The sequence below is a fragment of the Channa argus genome, chromosome 21 (assembly GCF_033026475.1).
Source record: "Channa argus isolate prfri chromosome 21, Channa argus male v1.0, whole genome shotgun sequence".
Classification (NCBI taxonomy): domain Eukaryota; kingdom Metazoa; phylum Chordata; class Actinopteri; order Anabantiformes; family Channidae; genus Channa; species Channa argus.
The window spans coordinates 7,273,277-7,289,173 of NC_090217.1; the positions used below are offsets into that span (position 1 = coordinate 7,273,277).

Sequence of the window (15,897 nt, forward strand, 5' to 3'; positions counted from 1 at the left end):
TTATCTTTCGGGTGAAGCAGTAATTGGGTAATGAGTAACATATTCTTGCCGTAGGGAAATTAGTTTGCTACAGTTACACATTAAGCTGCCAGTTTTATGTAGGTCACGGCTGGTTTTTGCACGTTAAATGTTTTGCTGCTGATTTATCATCCATATCTTCCTGCGACAGGAGCAGCAAAATCACCCAGAGACACAAACGTAGTCAGTGTGAACCAGTTCAACTCAGTTATGAATGGAACAAACAAATGAGTCTTGTTTTAGTGGTTTGCTGGTATCACTTCTGGAGTTGGCTACTATTTTGAGCCCCATGCTGAGGAAAAGCATAGAGCTCATGCTCATTTAATAAAACTTTAAAAAATACATTTTTTTACATCTTTTTTTCAAAATCTCATTACCCAGGTGTGTTTGTGTTTTCATTTTTGACTCAGGAACAGTGTGTTCTGCGTTTGTGAGTGTGTGTTTTTGTCAGTGTGTATTGTCACACAGTTGTGAGGAAGAGCACATACACAACTTCCTGTCAGCTGTTTTCTTCCATTCCTCTCAGTATTTTTCTCGCATTTCAATCAGACTCTCGCTTCTGAATGGTTTTTTCGTCTTTCACCAACTCTTTGTCTCATTCACATCATATTTTTTTTTGGTTTTGTGCTTCACGTTTCCCCTTGGTTCCTCGATCCCTCAGTTTATCTGTCTAATCTCCACTTCTCTTTAATTCCTGGGCGCATGTTTCCCTATTGCCTTTGCTAAATCACCTTCTTTATCACCCCATCGTATGTCTTTATCTCTCATGTTGCCCGCTCTACATCTTCCAATCAACATAAACAGGAAACAGCTGAGGTGTCGTGTTCTCTTTTTCCTGTCAGTTTCTCAGAAAACTAAACCAAACCACCAGAAACGAAGCCAACACCTCCACCAACTGTACACTGAAACGACTCAGACACAGCAGGCACATTGTGTGTTTCAGGGTTAGCAAGCTGCATTGTGTTTCCAAGCAGCAGGGGCTTTAAATGAACATGTGCTCTGTGGTTAAAGAGGTAAAAGAATCGTTGTTGTTGTTTTCGCTTGTGCTGCTGACCTGAGAAATTATTTTCAGGCAATTAAGCACTGACCACCAGCAACTACAGCTATAAAAAAATTCGGAAGCTTGAAGCTTGAATTTGAGGACGTAACATCTCATGTCCTGATGTTTGTGAAATGGCTGTTGTCATGAGGTTTCTCACTGGGGGATTTTCTCCTCTAGTCAGCAGAATACCAACAGCCACTGATGCAAGTGACCTTCAGTCCTTGTGTGTGTGTGTGTGTGTGTGTGTGTGTGTGTGTACGTGTATTTACTGGAGTGAGAACAGCCTACTCGTTGTGTTTGTCTATGTGAGTGAACTGTCTGCACAAGGCGTGTGATTGATTGTGATTGCTTCTGTCCTCTTTTTATACAGAGAGTTAAACCTAAATAAATCTGTTCATGTAAGTGTGTGTTTGTACGTTTGTGTGTGTGAGTGTAGACATACTTGCACCTCAGTGTGTGTGGCCAGACCTCATGCAGAGGCCTCTTGCTAAGCTCCAAGGCCAGGCTATATTTAGGTGACTGGTTTTCTCCCTCTGAGTGGTTGAAAGCGTTGCCTACTGATTGGGAGAGGCCGACCACAGGAATATGTTGCCTCCGTGTCTCACCGCTGACTTTCAGATAACCATATGTGGAGGAATACAAACGAATTAAGACATCAGCGGTGGTTACCCTGTTAGCTTATCATTAGGGAGCAGAGCTTGTTGGTAGAAACATGCAGCCTGGTACAAACTTTCTGTGGGACAGAAAAAACATAAACACAATTTTATTGTGATTCTCCAAAAGAGCTGGAAAGTCAGGGGAGCTAGTGTTGTGTTTGTTATCAGAGTACATTCAACAGCAACAAAAAAGCATGGGAGTCTGTCAAAGGTGAACTAACATTGGATTATATGGCTTTAAAAAAGGTGAAAGGAGTCACTTGTAATATCAACCAACTCCCCTACACTCAGCATTTTAGCATCTTTCAGCTCATTGTTTTGGTTTAAGTTAACATTTTATACACTCACTGTATCTGTGCCATGGTGTGCAACTACCTTCAGCCGAAAATCTGTGCAAACCCCAAAGAGCAACGTTAATCACTAGCTGATGAAAATATTGGACCATCTAGAGGTTTAAGAGACAAATATTTACCTTAGGTGGAGATCAAAAATCACACATCTGAAGCCTAGAAATATTCCAAACTGACCTTTTAACACTCATAACATGTCTAGTTTGTCTTTACAGCCAAAACACCAGGTACTGCTTTAATGATACTGAATTATTTTAATTGTGTCAGCTCCGGGTTCCCAGATTTTTCACTAGTTTTTGTTGATAGCCGTATAGCAAGTTCAGAATGGTTTGTTGCTGAAATAGGATTAAAGTTGACTAGCTGCTGAATGCATCCAATGTCTATCAATTTTCTATTTCAATGCACATATTAAAACTGTTAAATGAGTAGTGGTTAGCTCCCACTCAACACTAGTAACATCCTCAACAAAATTTTAAGCTGATACTAAGAAATGTTCAGCACATAAAAATTATTTTTTAAGATCATAGAATAAGATCACTTCATGAGGCCTGGACTCCCAGAAAGACACTTACTAGATCCCTGAACACCTTTCACTTTAAAGGACGCCTTCGCTGATTTTGAACTTGCTTCTTATGATTCTAGTTTGGGTAGTACAATCAAACTTCCCATTGACTTCCCTCATAATATCATATCTCTTTACTTTTAGCTGAAAATGCTTCGACATGACATCATTTGGGGAAACTTTCAGTTCAAATTATTCTATTTTGTTGCTCACACTATGAAGTGTGTAATCATGGTCAACCTGCTTTTCCAAGCTCCCCCAGATTACATTATATGAATTCCTAATAATGAAAAACCACTCTGTGTAATGTCATCTGGAGTTTGTCTGCTAAATAAACATTTAAACCCTAAGCTAAAACCACAGAGAGCAAGTTGAAGTTTAGTGAAGTCGCCCTTTAAGTCCCTATTTCTTTTTTCTTTTTTTTTTAGTTCTTCTTTCTTTCTCATTTTCACACACAAACAAACACAATCTGGAAATACAATAGTGGCATGAAGACAGAGGCACACTTTTACTTAATTCCCAGTGAGACCCCGTACGTTACCCCAATAAGGCTTGATGCCAGACTCTGGAATGAATTCCTGTGCTGTGTGAGTGTGAGCTGACTGGTGAAACTCACAGGCTGGAGAAGGAGGGATAAAGATAGACAGAGGGTGAGGTTGTGAAGAGGTTATAAAGGAAGGGAGCCAAGGGGTTGAAGACGTGATATGGGAAGAATGTGGGGAAAGAAGGACATAACATGAGAGGGAGATAAAAGGGGTGAGCAATTAGACAAGCTATTTTTACTTAAAGAAAGGAGAGAAGGCACGAGGAAGTGGAGGGTGGCTGAAGATAGGCAGTGCAGATTATATCACATGCTCTTTCACTCAATTGCCATGAAGAGACATTCGTGCTCGTCAGGAAAGAGATTTCAGGACTCAGATGGTCTATATAGACTGTACCTTTTAGTCTGTGGAAACATGTAGAGATAAATGTCTGTATTAAACACACAATTCAAAAAGACAATCTGCAAAAAAAAACGCATTTTAATCTCCCTGCAGAGATCACATAACGAGCAAACGGTTCAGTTGTTCAGCATTTTTTTAACTTTGTATGTTTAGTTATAGTTCTCAGATTGTTCTACTTTGTAACAGGAGCTTATGACAAATGGGGCCCTAGGCACAGACAGGTCTCTTTGGTCTTTTTGTTAGGCTAATGTTCATCATTTTGAGTCATTTTCCATCTGTTTGTGGTTGTTGTGTCTCTTTCTGCTCATTTCAGTCATTTATTGAGCTCTGCAGAGGCTCTGGCCCATTGTTCCTTGATCCTTCGGTCCCTAGGCCTGTGCTCAGTAGGCCCATTCCCATAAACAGGGGGCATAAAGAGACAGATGCATGCAGGTACATGTGCACAAGCATAAATGGTACAAAAACAATAATCCAGGACGACAGCAAAGTCACTATTTGACGTTAACACAAAAGCAACATATTCATACCCCCATGTTTAATTTAGGACAAGGCTTTCCATTGTTTAACTGTCTTACTACAGTTACGTCTTCCCTAAAGACCCTTCCCTCAGTCACCCCACCCAGCATTAGTGACGTGACCGCCCTAAGCTGTATGTCTTTGTCCCCACTGTTTTCTGTTTGGTTCATTGTCCCTGTTTGGATGCTGGTGGGAAGGGCGTGTATAGTGGGGGCAAAGCAGATGTCAGTGAATGAATTGCACCCGGAGGATGAATTGCACCCCGAGGGGAAGGAGAGGGAAAGCTAGTAGAGCCTCTAGACCCTAGAGACCCAAAGAGGCAGGACAGGGATCTTTTTCAAAGAGGAATTAACTTGTCCTTGGCTTCTGAATAATTCTGAGAAACATAGAGATACTAATAATGTGGAAACAAAATGAAAAATCTCAGCGGATTAGTGCACAGCTGTGGGATTTAGCCATGGACACATATTTGATAGGACCTAAAACTTCAACTAAAGTAGTTTAAGATTTCTGTGGCTGATTTTTCTTGGCTCTGCATTCACTAATGATGATAGTTTACGATCATTAGTAACACACACACACACAAACATACACTCTCTTTGTGGGGGAGCTACCCTGTCATCTTGCTGGCAATAAAGCAGTTCCCAGTTCCCCCCCCCCCCCCCATTGGATCCCAGCTCCACCATTGCTTTCTTCTCAGACAGTGACATGTTTCTTGTACATGAGCTTCAGACTCCACATTGAAGTCAGAATAAATGACACATCACATTGTTTAAGTCATTTAATGAGGAATTGAGTAAATGTTAACTTTACTTAGATTGATATGAGCAGACTGTTTATCAAATGACCCCTGTACTTTATAACTGCATCAAACTAAGTCTTATTTTAAGAATTCTGGCACTTTCTAATAAACCAATCCTTTTCTACAGGATGACCTCTGTTGCTAGGAGGGGAAGGTAGAAAATATTACACAGATGTTTCATCAGTGCCAAACTGAAACGCCAGTGCAATTCTTAGACAATGAGTTTGATCAAATTCTGACATACACTGCAATGGAATTTGAATAAATTAAATATTTTGTGACTTAGTAAAGTCAAAGCATATTTATGCCCCCTATTTTCTATAGAATCATAATGAAATTAGTTTCCATAATTTGACGTTAAATAAAAAAAAAAAAAGTTAATTCTTTTTTTGAACTGAACCTGAAATTTAGCATTTAACAAACAGCGCATCTCAGAGAATATTTATGTAGACCACCTCCTCACATGTTCCAATAGCGACTGCATATTTATCATTTCAAAATGATCAGTTTCAGCACAGCCTCTGCAATCCACTTCTTATTTTTCAGAGATGAAAACGTGTCAAAACATCTTGCTTAAATGAGTCATTGCAAAACCCTGTCCAGGGAGGATTGCAAAACCCTGGTAAATCTGGATCACTTGTGCTTTATGTGTTACTGCTGGATAGTTCTTTATTCACTTCCCCCCAGATGATATTTTCAAACAAAACAAACTACACTGAGCAATATAGTCAGACACAGCCTGGGAATCTTTGTCCACAAACATACAGAATATTTAGCAGGATACTTGCACAGTGAATTTGTACAATATCTTCTAGTGTTCTGCTGTAAACGTTTGAAATTTGTCGTTGTGCTGCATGTTGGCAGCCTCCGATAGTTTGAAGCTTTAATAGTCACACACCCCAGCTATGGAAGCCTTGTGCAAGCCGGTCTTTGGAGAGTTAAAGCTGCCGTAAACACGAGCCCAGTCACCTTTTCTCTTGATGCTCTCTGCCTCCACGTCCTTGGCTCCTGCTAAGCCAGCTCTTCCCGCTCCCTCCTTTGTCTGTGGGTAAAAGTGAGCCAAGTGTTTTTCTTTTTCCTCATGCTGCTAAGCAACCTGTGGATTCAGAGTGCAGCAAAGGATTGCAATCTTAATCCAAACTCTGGGTTTTGCAGAGTCAGCTATTTGTCTGCAGCGGCGTTGTGCATGTCGACTCCCCAGCTGAGTTAGCACTTTTTTCCCCACAGGTTTTTGAGACATTTACTAAAGGTACCATCTGTCAAATCTTATCACTGAAGAGGTTGGTGCACTGACAGTTCCTTTTGGACAGTAAATGGAACAGTGTAGTTTTATTCCAAGTGTCTGAAAGCATGTGCACGAGCATTTGGATTTGGATTTGCTGAACAGGGCAGACAAACCTTTTAAGGGAAAGCAGCAAAGGGATTATGACGTGTCCCACAGCTGCTCCCAAAACATGGAGCTACTTCAATGTTACTGAAAGACATCTAGTCCATCAGTGAAGCAGACATTCTGCATTTGCATGGGCCATAAATTTAGTTGAAATTATTTTAATACAAATAAAAGACACTATTTGAGAGCTATTCCTTTTTATCACCTTAGCAGCCAACTAGTGTCAACTGTGTGATGGTAGAATGTGTGTATAAAATGTGATACATGTCCCAAGAGAGGGACAGACACTAGTGAGGCAGGAGAATTGCTGACTCGATCTGCTCTCCAATCATTGTGCCACAGATGGGCGACTCAGTTCTCAAAGACTACGTAAAACTCTAATCTGGTTCCCAATGGGCCACAACATTAGTGTTTAAGATCTACATACTGTAAATCTAATGTACAATATAGCCTAAGATTATACTTTAGGTAAATGCTAAAAATGCAAGTAAAATTCTTCACCTTTAAATATAAAAGCTGTAATTTAGTTCCATTGAACACTCAATAACAACACAGCTCAAAGGGAATATGATGCAGAGATAGGAAATCTTTTATTACAGAGAAAAAAACCTTTTCTTCCAAAATATAGAAATCTGTACAACTTCCGCACAATCAATTTACATGAACTGTACAAATTTACAGCAGTTCATCACAACATACCCAAGGAAAAGAAACTGAACACAATAAAGATGTACTAACATGAGATCACAAGATAGACAGCTTTTCTTCTTGGGTAAGCTCAGATTTTTTTGTCTATTTTCTGGTTTTGTACGTAAATAGAAAATAAAGGAAATAACTGAGGGAAAAAAACAAAAACAAAACAAAAAACAAAACAAAAACAAAGGATACGTCTACACTTACAGATCATGGAAACTAAGTTTTTTTTTTTAAAACCAAAACAACTTTGGTCCTTGCCAACACTCCCATCACAAATGGCTTCACTTACGAAAAGCATTATCCATGTTAAAAGATGAAATACAAAAGGAATACATCTACAAACACCTCAGGATAGCAATTATTGGCACTTCCCGTGTGTAATGTTATGTACTCTACCATTTGTTGTACAGTTACAATACATTCTACAATATGTAAAACACCTCAAATGTGAAAGTGGCAATAATTCAACTAATCGATGACAATATTGATGACAACAACAACAACAAAACTGCTGTTCCCTTCCAGTTTCATTTCTTAACATGCACAACTTTTCCATACGATTATTTATTGAATGTCCGAGGCCTGAGTTTGGCAATACATTCCAGGAGAGACTTTTTGTGTCTCAAATAAATGTCACATGACTTCAACTTGACATATTTAGTGCATTTTATGTGCTATTTTACCTCCGACTACTCAAAGCACTCACAACAATTCTGTAACCTATAAGCGCACAAGCTGAATGGATTCCATTTAAATGATCAACATTACTGAGGACTTAACCATTTTGGATGGTGATAGTACAGTTGAGAAGGTGTCAAAAGTGATTTGGGTTTAATTTTTTCAATTTCTGTGGCTCTGAAAACAAGGGCTGTTAAAACTAGGTTAGATCACCAGACTAAAAATCCTCTTAGTGAGGATGAGAGAGAAAATGGGAATGGTGGGGGGGATGAGAAAATCCGAGAGTGACCAAAAAAAAAAAAAAAAAAAAATCGTCTAGAGAGAAGGGAGACGAGATGACCATCTCCGCTGGAATTATCAATCTCAAAACATCTGGTTATGTGACATAACAAAATGCTTAAATGGAGCAGTGTGATTCTTATAACGGACGTCCACCATGGAAACCAAAGCTTTGGGGTTCAATCCCAGTGTGCCCCTCTCCATCTGGCCAACATGCAATCACTGCTTTTCACAGATTGCTGAAGGGAGTATCAGCAGAGAGAGCAGAGAAAGGGAGGGGGGAGTTAAGGGGTTGCAGTGCGTCAAAGGCTATAGCTCTTTTACCCATGATCCTCTCAGTCTTAAGGGAGCTTAACCACTCATGGGTCTGGAGAGCGGAGAGCCAGCCTGCCGTGACAGATTTGACCAGTGGCTCAAACCCGACCAACACCTGTAGCCGTTCCCGCATCTGTTCCAGCCTGCTGTTCACCTCTCAGACCCAGAACCAGGAGTGAAGTGGGGGTACGTCAGACAGCCATCACATCCTTTCATGTGCATGTAAACAAAGTTGCTACTCAAACTCAGTAATCAAGTGCAGCCCATTCCAGTGAGATGAAAACAGAAAACCATGGCCTAGTACCCTCAAGTCTTCATCTTTGATCCATGTTTCCTCATCTCTCACTAGCCCCCCTAGTGCAGCTTGAGCACGCCAAGTGCGTGTGCTGGTTTTTATCCATCACTGCTGAGGGAGGGTTGAGGGCTTCTGGTCAGGGTGGGGGATGTTGAATAAGTCCAGAGAGGGGGCTGGAGGGATTTTAGCTGCCCTGGACAAAAAGAGTCTGGCCCTGGCCCCCCCTCTCTCACACCAGCTCCCCATCCCTGCCTTCCTTACCCAGCTCCCCACGGTGATGGATGATGATATGTGTCACATTAAGTCTACCTGCATCCACAGGGGGTCAGCTAGCAGCATGCCAGCTTGCATTTGGCTGAACAGGAGGTCTGAGCTGGGGGGCGATATGTGGCACTTGAGGCACTCTATCCCCTACACCAAGAGGGGTGGGGCAGATTTGAAGCTGCCAAGCTGGAAAGAGGACTCCCCCAATGAGGGTCCAGGCAGCACAATGCACCAGGCTGGCTCACAAAAGCCTGATATTGGTTTAAAAATCATGAATGGCTCATAATTCATGATAATGAGGTCTCTGTAAGGCAGTGCACCTCCAATGCACACTAAAGGATAAGTCTCTGTCTTTTGCAAGGTACTGAAAATAGCAAATGTTAATAAAATAGAAGGTTGACAAGGCCTGGTGTTGTTTTAAATTCAAGTTAAAATTGATCTCTGAACAGTCAGTGCTCCAGACCTCCCTTTGGCCAAAGTCTCACACAGTCATCACTTAGTCCAGACTAACCTTTTTTTTTTTTTTCTATCAGCAACCCCAACCACTATGTTTGTGAGTCTGGGGGTGAAAAAAAGCTTAGCTCTGCAACCTGCAAGAGCGAACAGTGCCATATGAACGGACGACAATATGTTTCTAACAGACCACCAAAAACAATCTCCACCTCAATGCAACAGCTCTAAAATGTTCACAAATACAGTGTTAAAAAAAAAGGGTTATGAAATCCAGAGATAAACACTCCCAATTTAGTCTGACCGAACGTGGAGCTACAGTATGAACAAACAGCTAAAAATGGGGAGGGCACTAAAAATGGTGTGAAAACATGACATTCGAATGGATGGAATGCAGGTGATTTTCCCTAAAAAGTACACATCCCACACAATCTCACGTCAAAGTGCATTCATTATCAATTCTGAAAAGGGCCACATGACAATATTTTGGGTAAAACAACCCCCCCCCCCCGCTACACTTTAAATTTTGGTGATGCAGGAGATGACACGGTGGTGGTGGGAAAAGAGGGCAAAATAAACAACAAAGGAACTTGATTTTGAATTTCAACAACATTCGATAAGTTGAAGGAGGAGGGAGGAGATGGTTGCCCTGCACTCCCCCAGAAAGCTACAAGTACAGGGGTGACAGTGCAGCGGGACACACTGGTATCCATAGGTAACAGGTGTCACAACACGTACCACTTGCACTTACATATGGGCACTGAAAAGGTTGAGATGAAGGTTTTCTGAACTTTTGTGTTGATAGTAGAAGGGGGAGGAGGAGAGCTTTAGACTGAAAGCCTTTTTCCAGCTCTGGTCCAAAAAAGGAGGTTTCATTTAAAAAAAAAAAAAAAAAAATGCTCTCAATGGGAGTTTCTTTACCTTGAACTTGATTTGTAAAAGGCTCAGTCTGGAGGCTCCTCACCGCCCAGGAAACAAATTAAATGGGAAAAACAGCAAATTAAAAAAAAAAAAAAAAAAAAAATTCGACTTTGAAAATCTAGGGGGTTGGTTCCGGTAAAAATGCCTTATGATTTAGGGTTTGGTGCTTCGGCGGTGGTGTGTTGAACATGTACCCATAGTAACCATAAGTCAGAAAAGTGCAAAGTCAATGATAGCCCCTTCAAAGATGAAGCCGATCACCATGTTGTTTATAGTGGAGGGAGTTGGTAGGGGAATGGGAGGGGAGGGTGAAGCCAGTCTCCATGGGGGTTCCTGGTTAGTTGGTTTAGCTGCCCCAACAGTTCCATTTCCACAAAGCCTCTCCTAAAAAACGGAGTGCCGAGATGATCCAATGACACAACAGAACAGATGAAAACGGGGAGAGAGGGTAAAAAATATCAAACCTACAAGGTTTCCATCACCTGGATGATAGGCCACATCCTCTGTTTTTTATTTAAATTTTATTTTGCTTTTTTCACTATTTCATTTCATATTCTTAGCTTTAAAAAGGCTCACCCTGGTCAATGATCTGACCAGCCTTGGTGTGATCCTGAACAAAAGTAGGCTTGCGTGATGATGTGCCTTTTTAACTGGACACAGTCATCATATTGTAGGCCTTGGAGGGACTGGCTCTGGCCAGCACCATCAGTTCCTCCTTGCAGCTGATGTGACTGTCCACCATGGGGTTCATCGACCCGCTGTTTCCTGAGGGGGAACTGGCGGAGGCGCTTGCCGGCATTACTACGGGGCCGGGTTGGGACTCGTAGAGGACACAGATGGAGCCATCCTCGCCAATACGGTAGGACACTTCGAAGGGGTCCACCCAGAGAGTGAGCTCACTGGGCAGCAGCAGGTAGAGTTGCTGGATGGTCAAGCCAATGCGCTGCCCCGCCTGCCACACCAGTGGGTCCATCTTGTGGTTGATGCGGATGCAGCGATAACCTGAACCCTTGCAGGGCCTGTCTGGAAACCAGTGGTGCTTATATTGCTCTGCAGAGACACAGAAAAGAGAAGGGTGGAGAAACAGGTTAGCTTTGCAGTCATTGCCATCAGATTGATTTTACAAACAGGTAATGTGGACAAGATCATGTCCTGTGTCCATGTCATGACTACAGATGTTGCGGCTGTGCTTTCGAGCCACACCATGTCTCTGACATTTAATAAACATACGGCTCTGAAACTGAGTTTCTGCAAAATATTGATTGTTAGATTTCAAGTTGCCTAAAATGTTTTCATCATTTATTATCTCTTCACAAAACATAACTGCCTGATGTTTGACTTTGTGTGCTTTTGAGCTGTCTTTGAACATTAAACAAGAATAGTGACTTAATGACTAAGATATGGATCTAATTTGATTTATGAGTTTGTGCTAATAGACATTTTAAAGAACCACAAGATCAGATTTTAAAATAAAAATCACTTTATGCAAAAAAATACAACAATCTTATAATAATTAACTGAATGTACTTCTTTACAGCAACAGTTCTGGGCGTAGAGGTTTGCAGCAACAAAGGAAAGGAAAGAAAAACAGCACCTGTTACAGTGCTGATAAGCAGCCATTAACAGCCAGCCAGCAGCAGCCGGGGCCTACGTGACGAAAAGAGGCCCATTGAACTGCACAGTCCCTCCCCTGGCCATCATCAGTGTCACAAAGTCTCCCGTGACTGGCTGAACAAAAACACCAAAAGTGTCGAAGTCCCAGCCAGCCATCTGGGATATGAAGCACTGCCTCTTAAAGGGAAAGCGCGTGTGTCTAAACGTGTGGAAGTTTTACCACGGCAGTGAAACTAGTGACTCAGCGTGACGACACTCACAGAAAACGCTTCAGGAAAACTGTTGATTGTCTGGTTTTTCGGGCAGATGAGGAAGTTAACTGAAAACTTTAAAATCTTTTGTTTTTATCTGTACATGTACTACCATACTTCTTTTAAGGAATACTACCCCCCTCCCCCCAAAACATTTCCCCTGACAAGGCTCATCCATATTGAATTCCAATTGATTCTAACAGCATTGTGGCCAATAAAAAAAATGGGGTAAGTGAAGTAGGACAGCATTCAGGCTGGGGCCCGGAGGCCACCTGTATGCACCCACAGGATAATAACACCCCCCTCCGTTTCTCCCCCCACATCTTATCGCAGACAGCTGTATACTGCTGAGCTAATGGAGGGGCTGGCACTCATGAAAGAGCACAAGGGGCTGGATGCTCTTTCAGCCACAGACTGACGCACAAAGGTTGCTACCTACAAACCCTGGAGCAGCTGGGAAAGGCTCAGCAGGGCCTATTCTTAAAATTGAGGGCACCGAGGAGGAGGAGGAGGGAGGGAAGGGGATGGAAAATGGAAAAGTAAGCAGACAAGCGTGCGCTTAGCATAAAGCGTTTAACGAATGAGGGTTGTTTATTCATTACAGCTGACCTCGAACACTAGAAATACATTAAGTAGGCTGATTTTGGCCCGTATGTCGACATGTTATCTATTTTCCATTTGAAGGCTTTTTCTGGTTAAGCGTCTGCCGATAACACAGGAAGAACTGAAACCCTGCCAACTACAATTATGTAACCATCAGTTTCAATCAGGTCATCTGGGTGAATTTGTCCACTTCTCCTTGCTTAACAAAAACAAGAGAAGTTAGGCACAAAGCTTTCCAGGATACAGACACAATAGTCGGGGGCTGTAATGTTTCCAAGCACAAAAAATAACTCTGGCTGGCCTAGTTCACTGGCAGGCCCACTGGGTACTACCACACACTCATTTTTGTTTTCACACATGTGCCTCAGCCTCAAAATGGAACTTGTTTGTCAAAACAACAGCGTTATAAAATGTACCTTAAACCTTCATGACACATGGCAATTTAAGCCTAATAATTTACAGCATGTTGACATAAGTCATGCTTAGGTTTACTACATACAGTGCGGGATACCATTGTTTCCATGGATTTCTTCCATTTCCTGGCCGATTATGCTGCACGGCCTCCATTTTTCATGTCCTCCTATAGGCGCCCACCACAACACCCCTCCCCCACACGCAGGCCTCATCGCCGAGTCCATTCAGCTCCAACTTTTGTCTGTTTACAAACACTACCACCGATCTCAACTTCTCTTTTTAATTTTTCACTTTAAATATCAATTTCACGAAAATAAAAACAAACAATCAACATGACCCTAACAGATTTAACACTAGCTCTATTAATTAACCACATTTTTTATTTTATTAAACTGTTCTATTAACTTAAAAACCTAAACACATAAATAATAACAAAGTAAGTAGCATGCACTAAAACTAATATATTACTTTTGCGGTTGTTTTCCCTAAGCTTCACTGGGGAGTTTACAAACCAAATACATCTACAAACAAAGGCTTGTTTTTAGTGAGCGAGGCCCTCATATAGGAAATGTAGGTCATTTGCTGGAGTGTGGCAGATGTATGGCAGCTTTAGTCCTGATACTAGAATTTGTTCAGAGCTCAAAATCAGACACAACCCCCCTGCAGTACTGATCCGTAAAATCTCCCTTAGTAGACAATAATATTACAAGTACAGTAGCAAATTCCTGGAAAATAAATTGACTTAAAGCATTGATTTGTCCTTCAATCATTGTGGGTGTTGTGTGTGTGTGTGTGCTCTTTCAGTGAGCAGGAGATCTGGTAATATATGTAATCCAAAAAAACAATTGCAAGTTATGTGTAAGGAGGTCATAAACCGACCACAAACACTAAACTGTTTGTTTCGGGCTATTATATAAAATCGTTGTGATCCTAGTGGTAATAAACGAGCCCTGATCAGACACTGTTATTATTATTAACCCATTACTTCTGATGCATTACGTAATTGAGCAGGCACCAACTCACTCGGGGCTGTTTGGAGCTCTATCAACCGAAGCGCACTTCCTTGTTTAAGCCAAGCGTCTCTTTCGACCCTCCTCCTCTTCCTCCAAACAAAGTATAAAATTAACCTTTAATCAAATTGTGTGGGGCTTTTTTTTTTTAAATTTTATTCTAAATATCCGATTGTGTTAATTGTATTGGACTCGCTGTGTTTTTGTACGTTGACGCTTTTCCTTCCCAGACGTGCGCAAACACTGGTGCGCGATGGGAGCGCTGATAGTGATACTTGGGGAGAACAAAGAAAGGCTTCTTCAGAACCGTTCTCAGGCCGTTTACAACCCAGACTTGGGCTTTATTTGATAAAACAGAACCTACACTTAGCATGTGTAGTTATAGCTTGAGCTGTGATACATCTTTGTGTTGTTCTCTGAGCGTAAATGGCGAATTTTCTGCTTTCCTTACCTGCCAAGATGTCCTGTAAGCTTTGGCTGAATGTTTGGACCTGTCGATCGTTTACGTGTCCTTTTACCCTCAGAAATCTCGTCAGAAATCCGACGGCGGCGTTGATCTCTGGTTTCATCGTTCCCCGGGCACAAAGGGTATGCATTGAGAAAGGCAACGACGACGATCCGTGCGCTTTGGGTGTTTTTGTCACTACGTGTTTGTCCGAGTGTTAGTCTTTCTCCCCACGTCTGAGCAGCGATCCGTGTCTGATAGCGATGGTGTTGTTTCTCTTGGCATTTATTAGTCGAGGTAGAGGGAAGTGCTTTTTTCCGAGTCCGTGTGCGAGGACGAGTACAGTGTTGGGAAACAGACGCCTGTTGTTGGTAAATACAGAGGGTTGGAGAGTCCCTCAATGCCACGCTCACCCAACCCCCGCTAGTCACTTTCTTCCTCCAGAGTGAAGCTCCCACAGAGGGGGAACGGGCTTTTATAGCGCAAACGCTGGCTGCTACAGCAACAACAGCTGTCCAATCACGTCTCTGATACCGTCTGACGAGCCCCGTAAAGGAGGAGAGCAAGCGCTCACGTCACCGCTCTGAAAATAAACAGTGGTAGACTGCATGAAACCGCGCTGCGTTCACAGGCCACCAGAAATACGAACAGCCACAAGAGAAAAGGAACCTAAGTAAACAACAACAAAGAAAAGAAAAGATAAATAATCTCATGTGATCTTGTTTGCAGAAGTTGAATTCCTAATAATAAGGAAACAAACTACCATCACGTTGCCTAAAACGAGGCTATAGTCAAGTCAAGTCAAGTGGCTTTTTATTGTCATTTCTACTATACACAGTGGTACACAGTACACAGTAGAAACGAGATAACGTTCCTCCAAGAACCAAGGTGCTACGAACAACACAAGCTATAGTAAAGAAGAAGAATTTTGAAACAACACATTGCAAAAATATAGTATTGTAGGACTAGAGAGTGTTTGATGTACTTTGAAACAACATTAAAATCTTTTTTACCTTTTTAAATGTTTGCAGGTGCATTTCACTTTAATTTTTTTATTTTATTTTTTGGAAAGCTGTTTGAATCACATTTGGTGTTTGAAGTGTGTTCTACAGATAAACGTGCCCTCTATAGATACTGGTATAAATAAACGTAACAAATGAGATTAAGAAAAATTCAGACCGTCTTAAAAGATGTATCCCACATTTATAAAAACAGAAAGATTTAAGTGTCCTTCAGGAATAGCTCTGATGTAATTGTGACTAGTTCTATTGAGATTTAATTTTACCTCCCAAACACTTATGGGGAGGGTTGTAGCACCCCGTTCTACATTTTAAGCTTTTCAGTGCCCAAACAATTTGGGAACCGACTTAACAATCCTCACA

The 15,897-nt window shown here is 41.6% G+C and overlaps 1 protein-coding gene across 1 annotated transcript; it reads right to left on the minus strand.

Annotated features, from left to right (window-relative positions):
* Window positions 1-6,846: 6,846 nt before the first annotated feature.
* Window positions 6,847-14,976, minus strand: btg1 (B-cell translocation gene 1, anti-proliferative). The gene is made up of 2 exons (XM_067489953.1): window positions 14,522-14,976; window positions 6,847-11,228 (listed from the first exon to the last, which is right to left on the minus strand). The coding sequence occupies exons 1-2, from the start codon at window positions 14,664-14,666 to the stop codon at window positions 10,825-10,827; spliced, it is 549 nt and encodes a 182-aa protein (XP_067346054.1). The 5' UTR covers window positions 14,667-14,976; the 3' UTR covers window positions 6,847-10,824.
* Window positions 14,977-15,897: the final 921 nt, after the last annotated feature.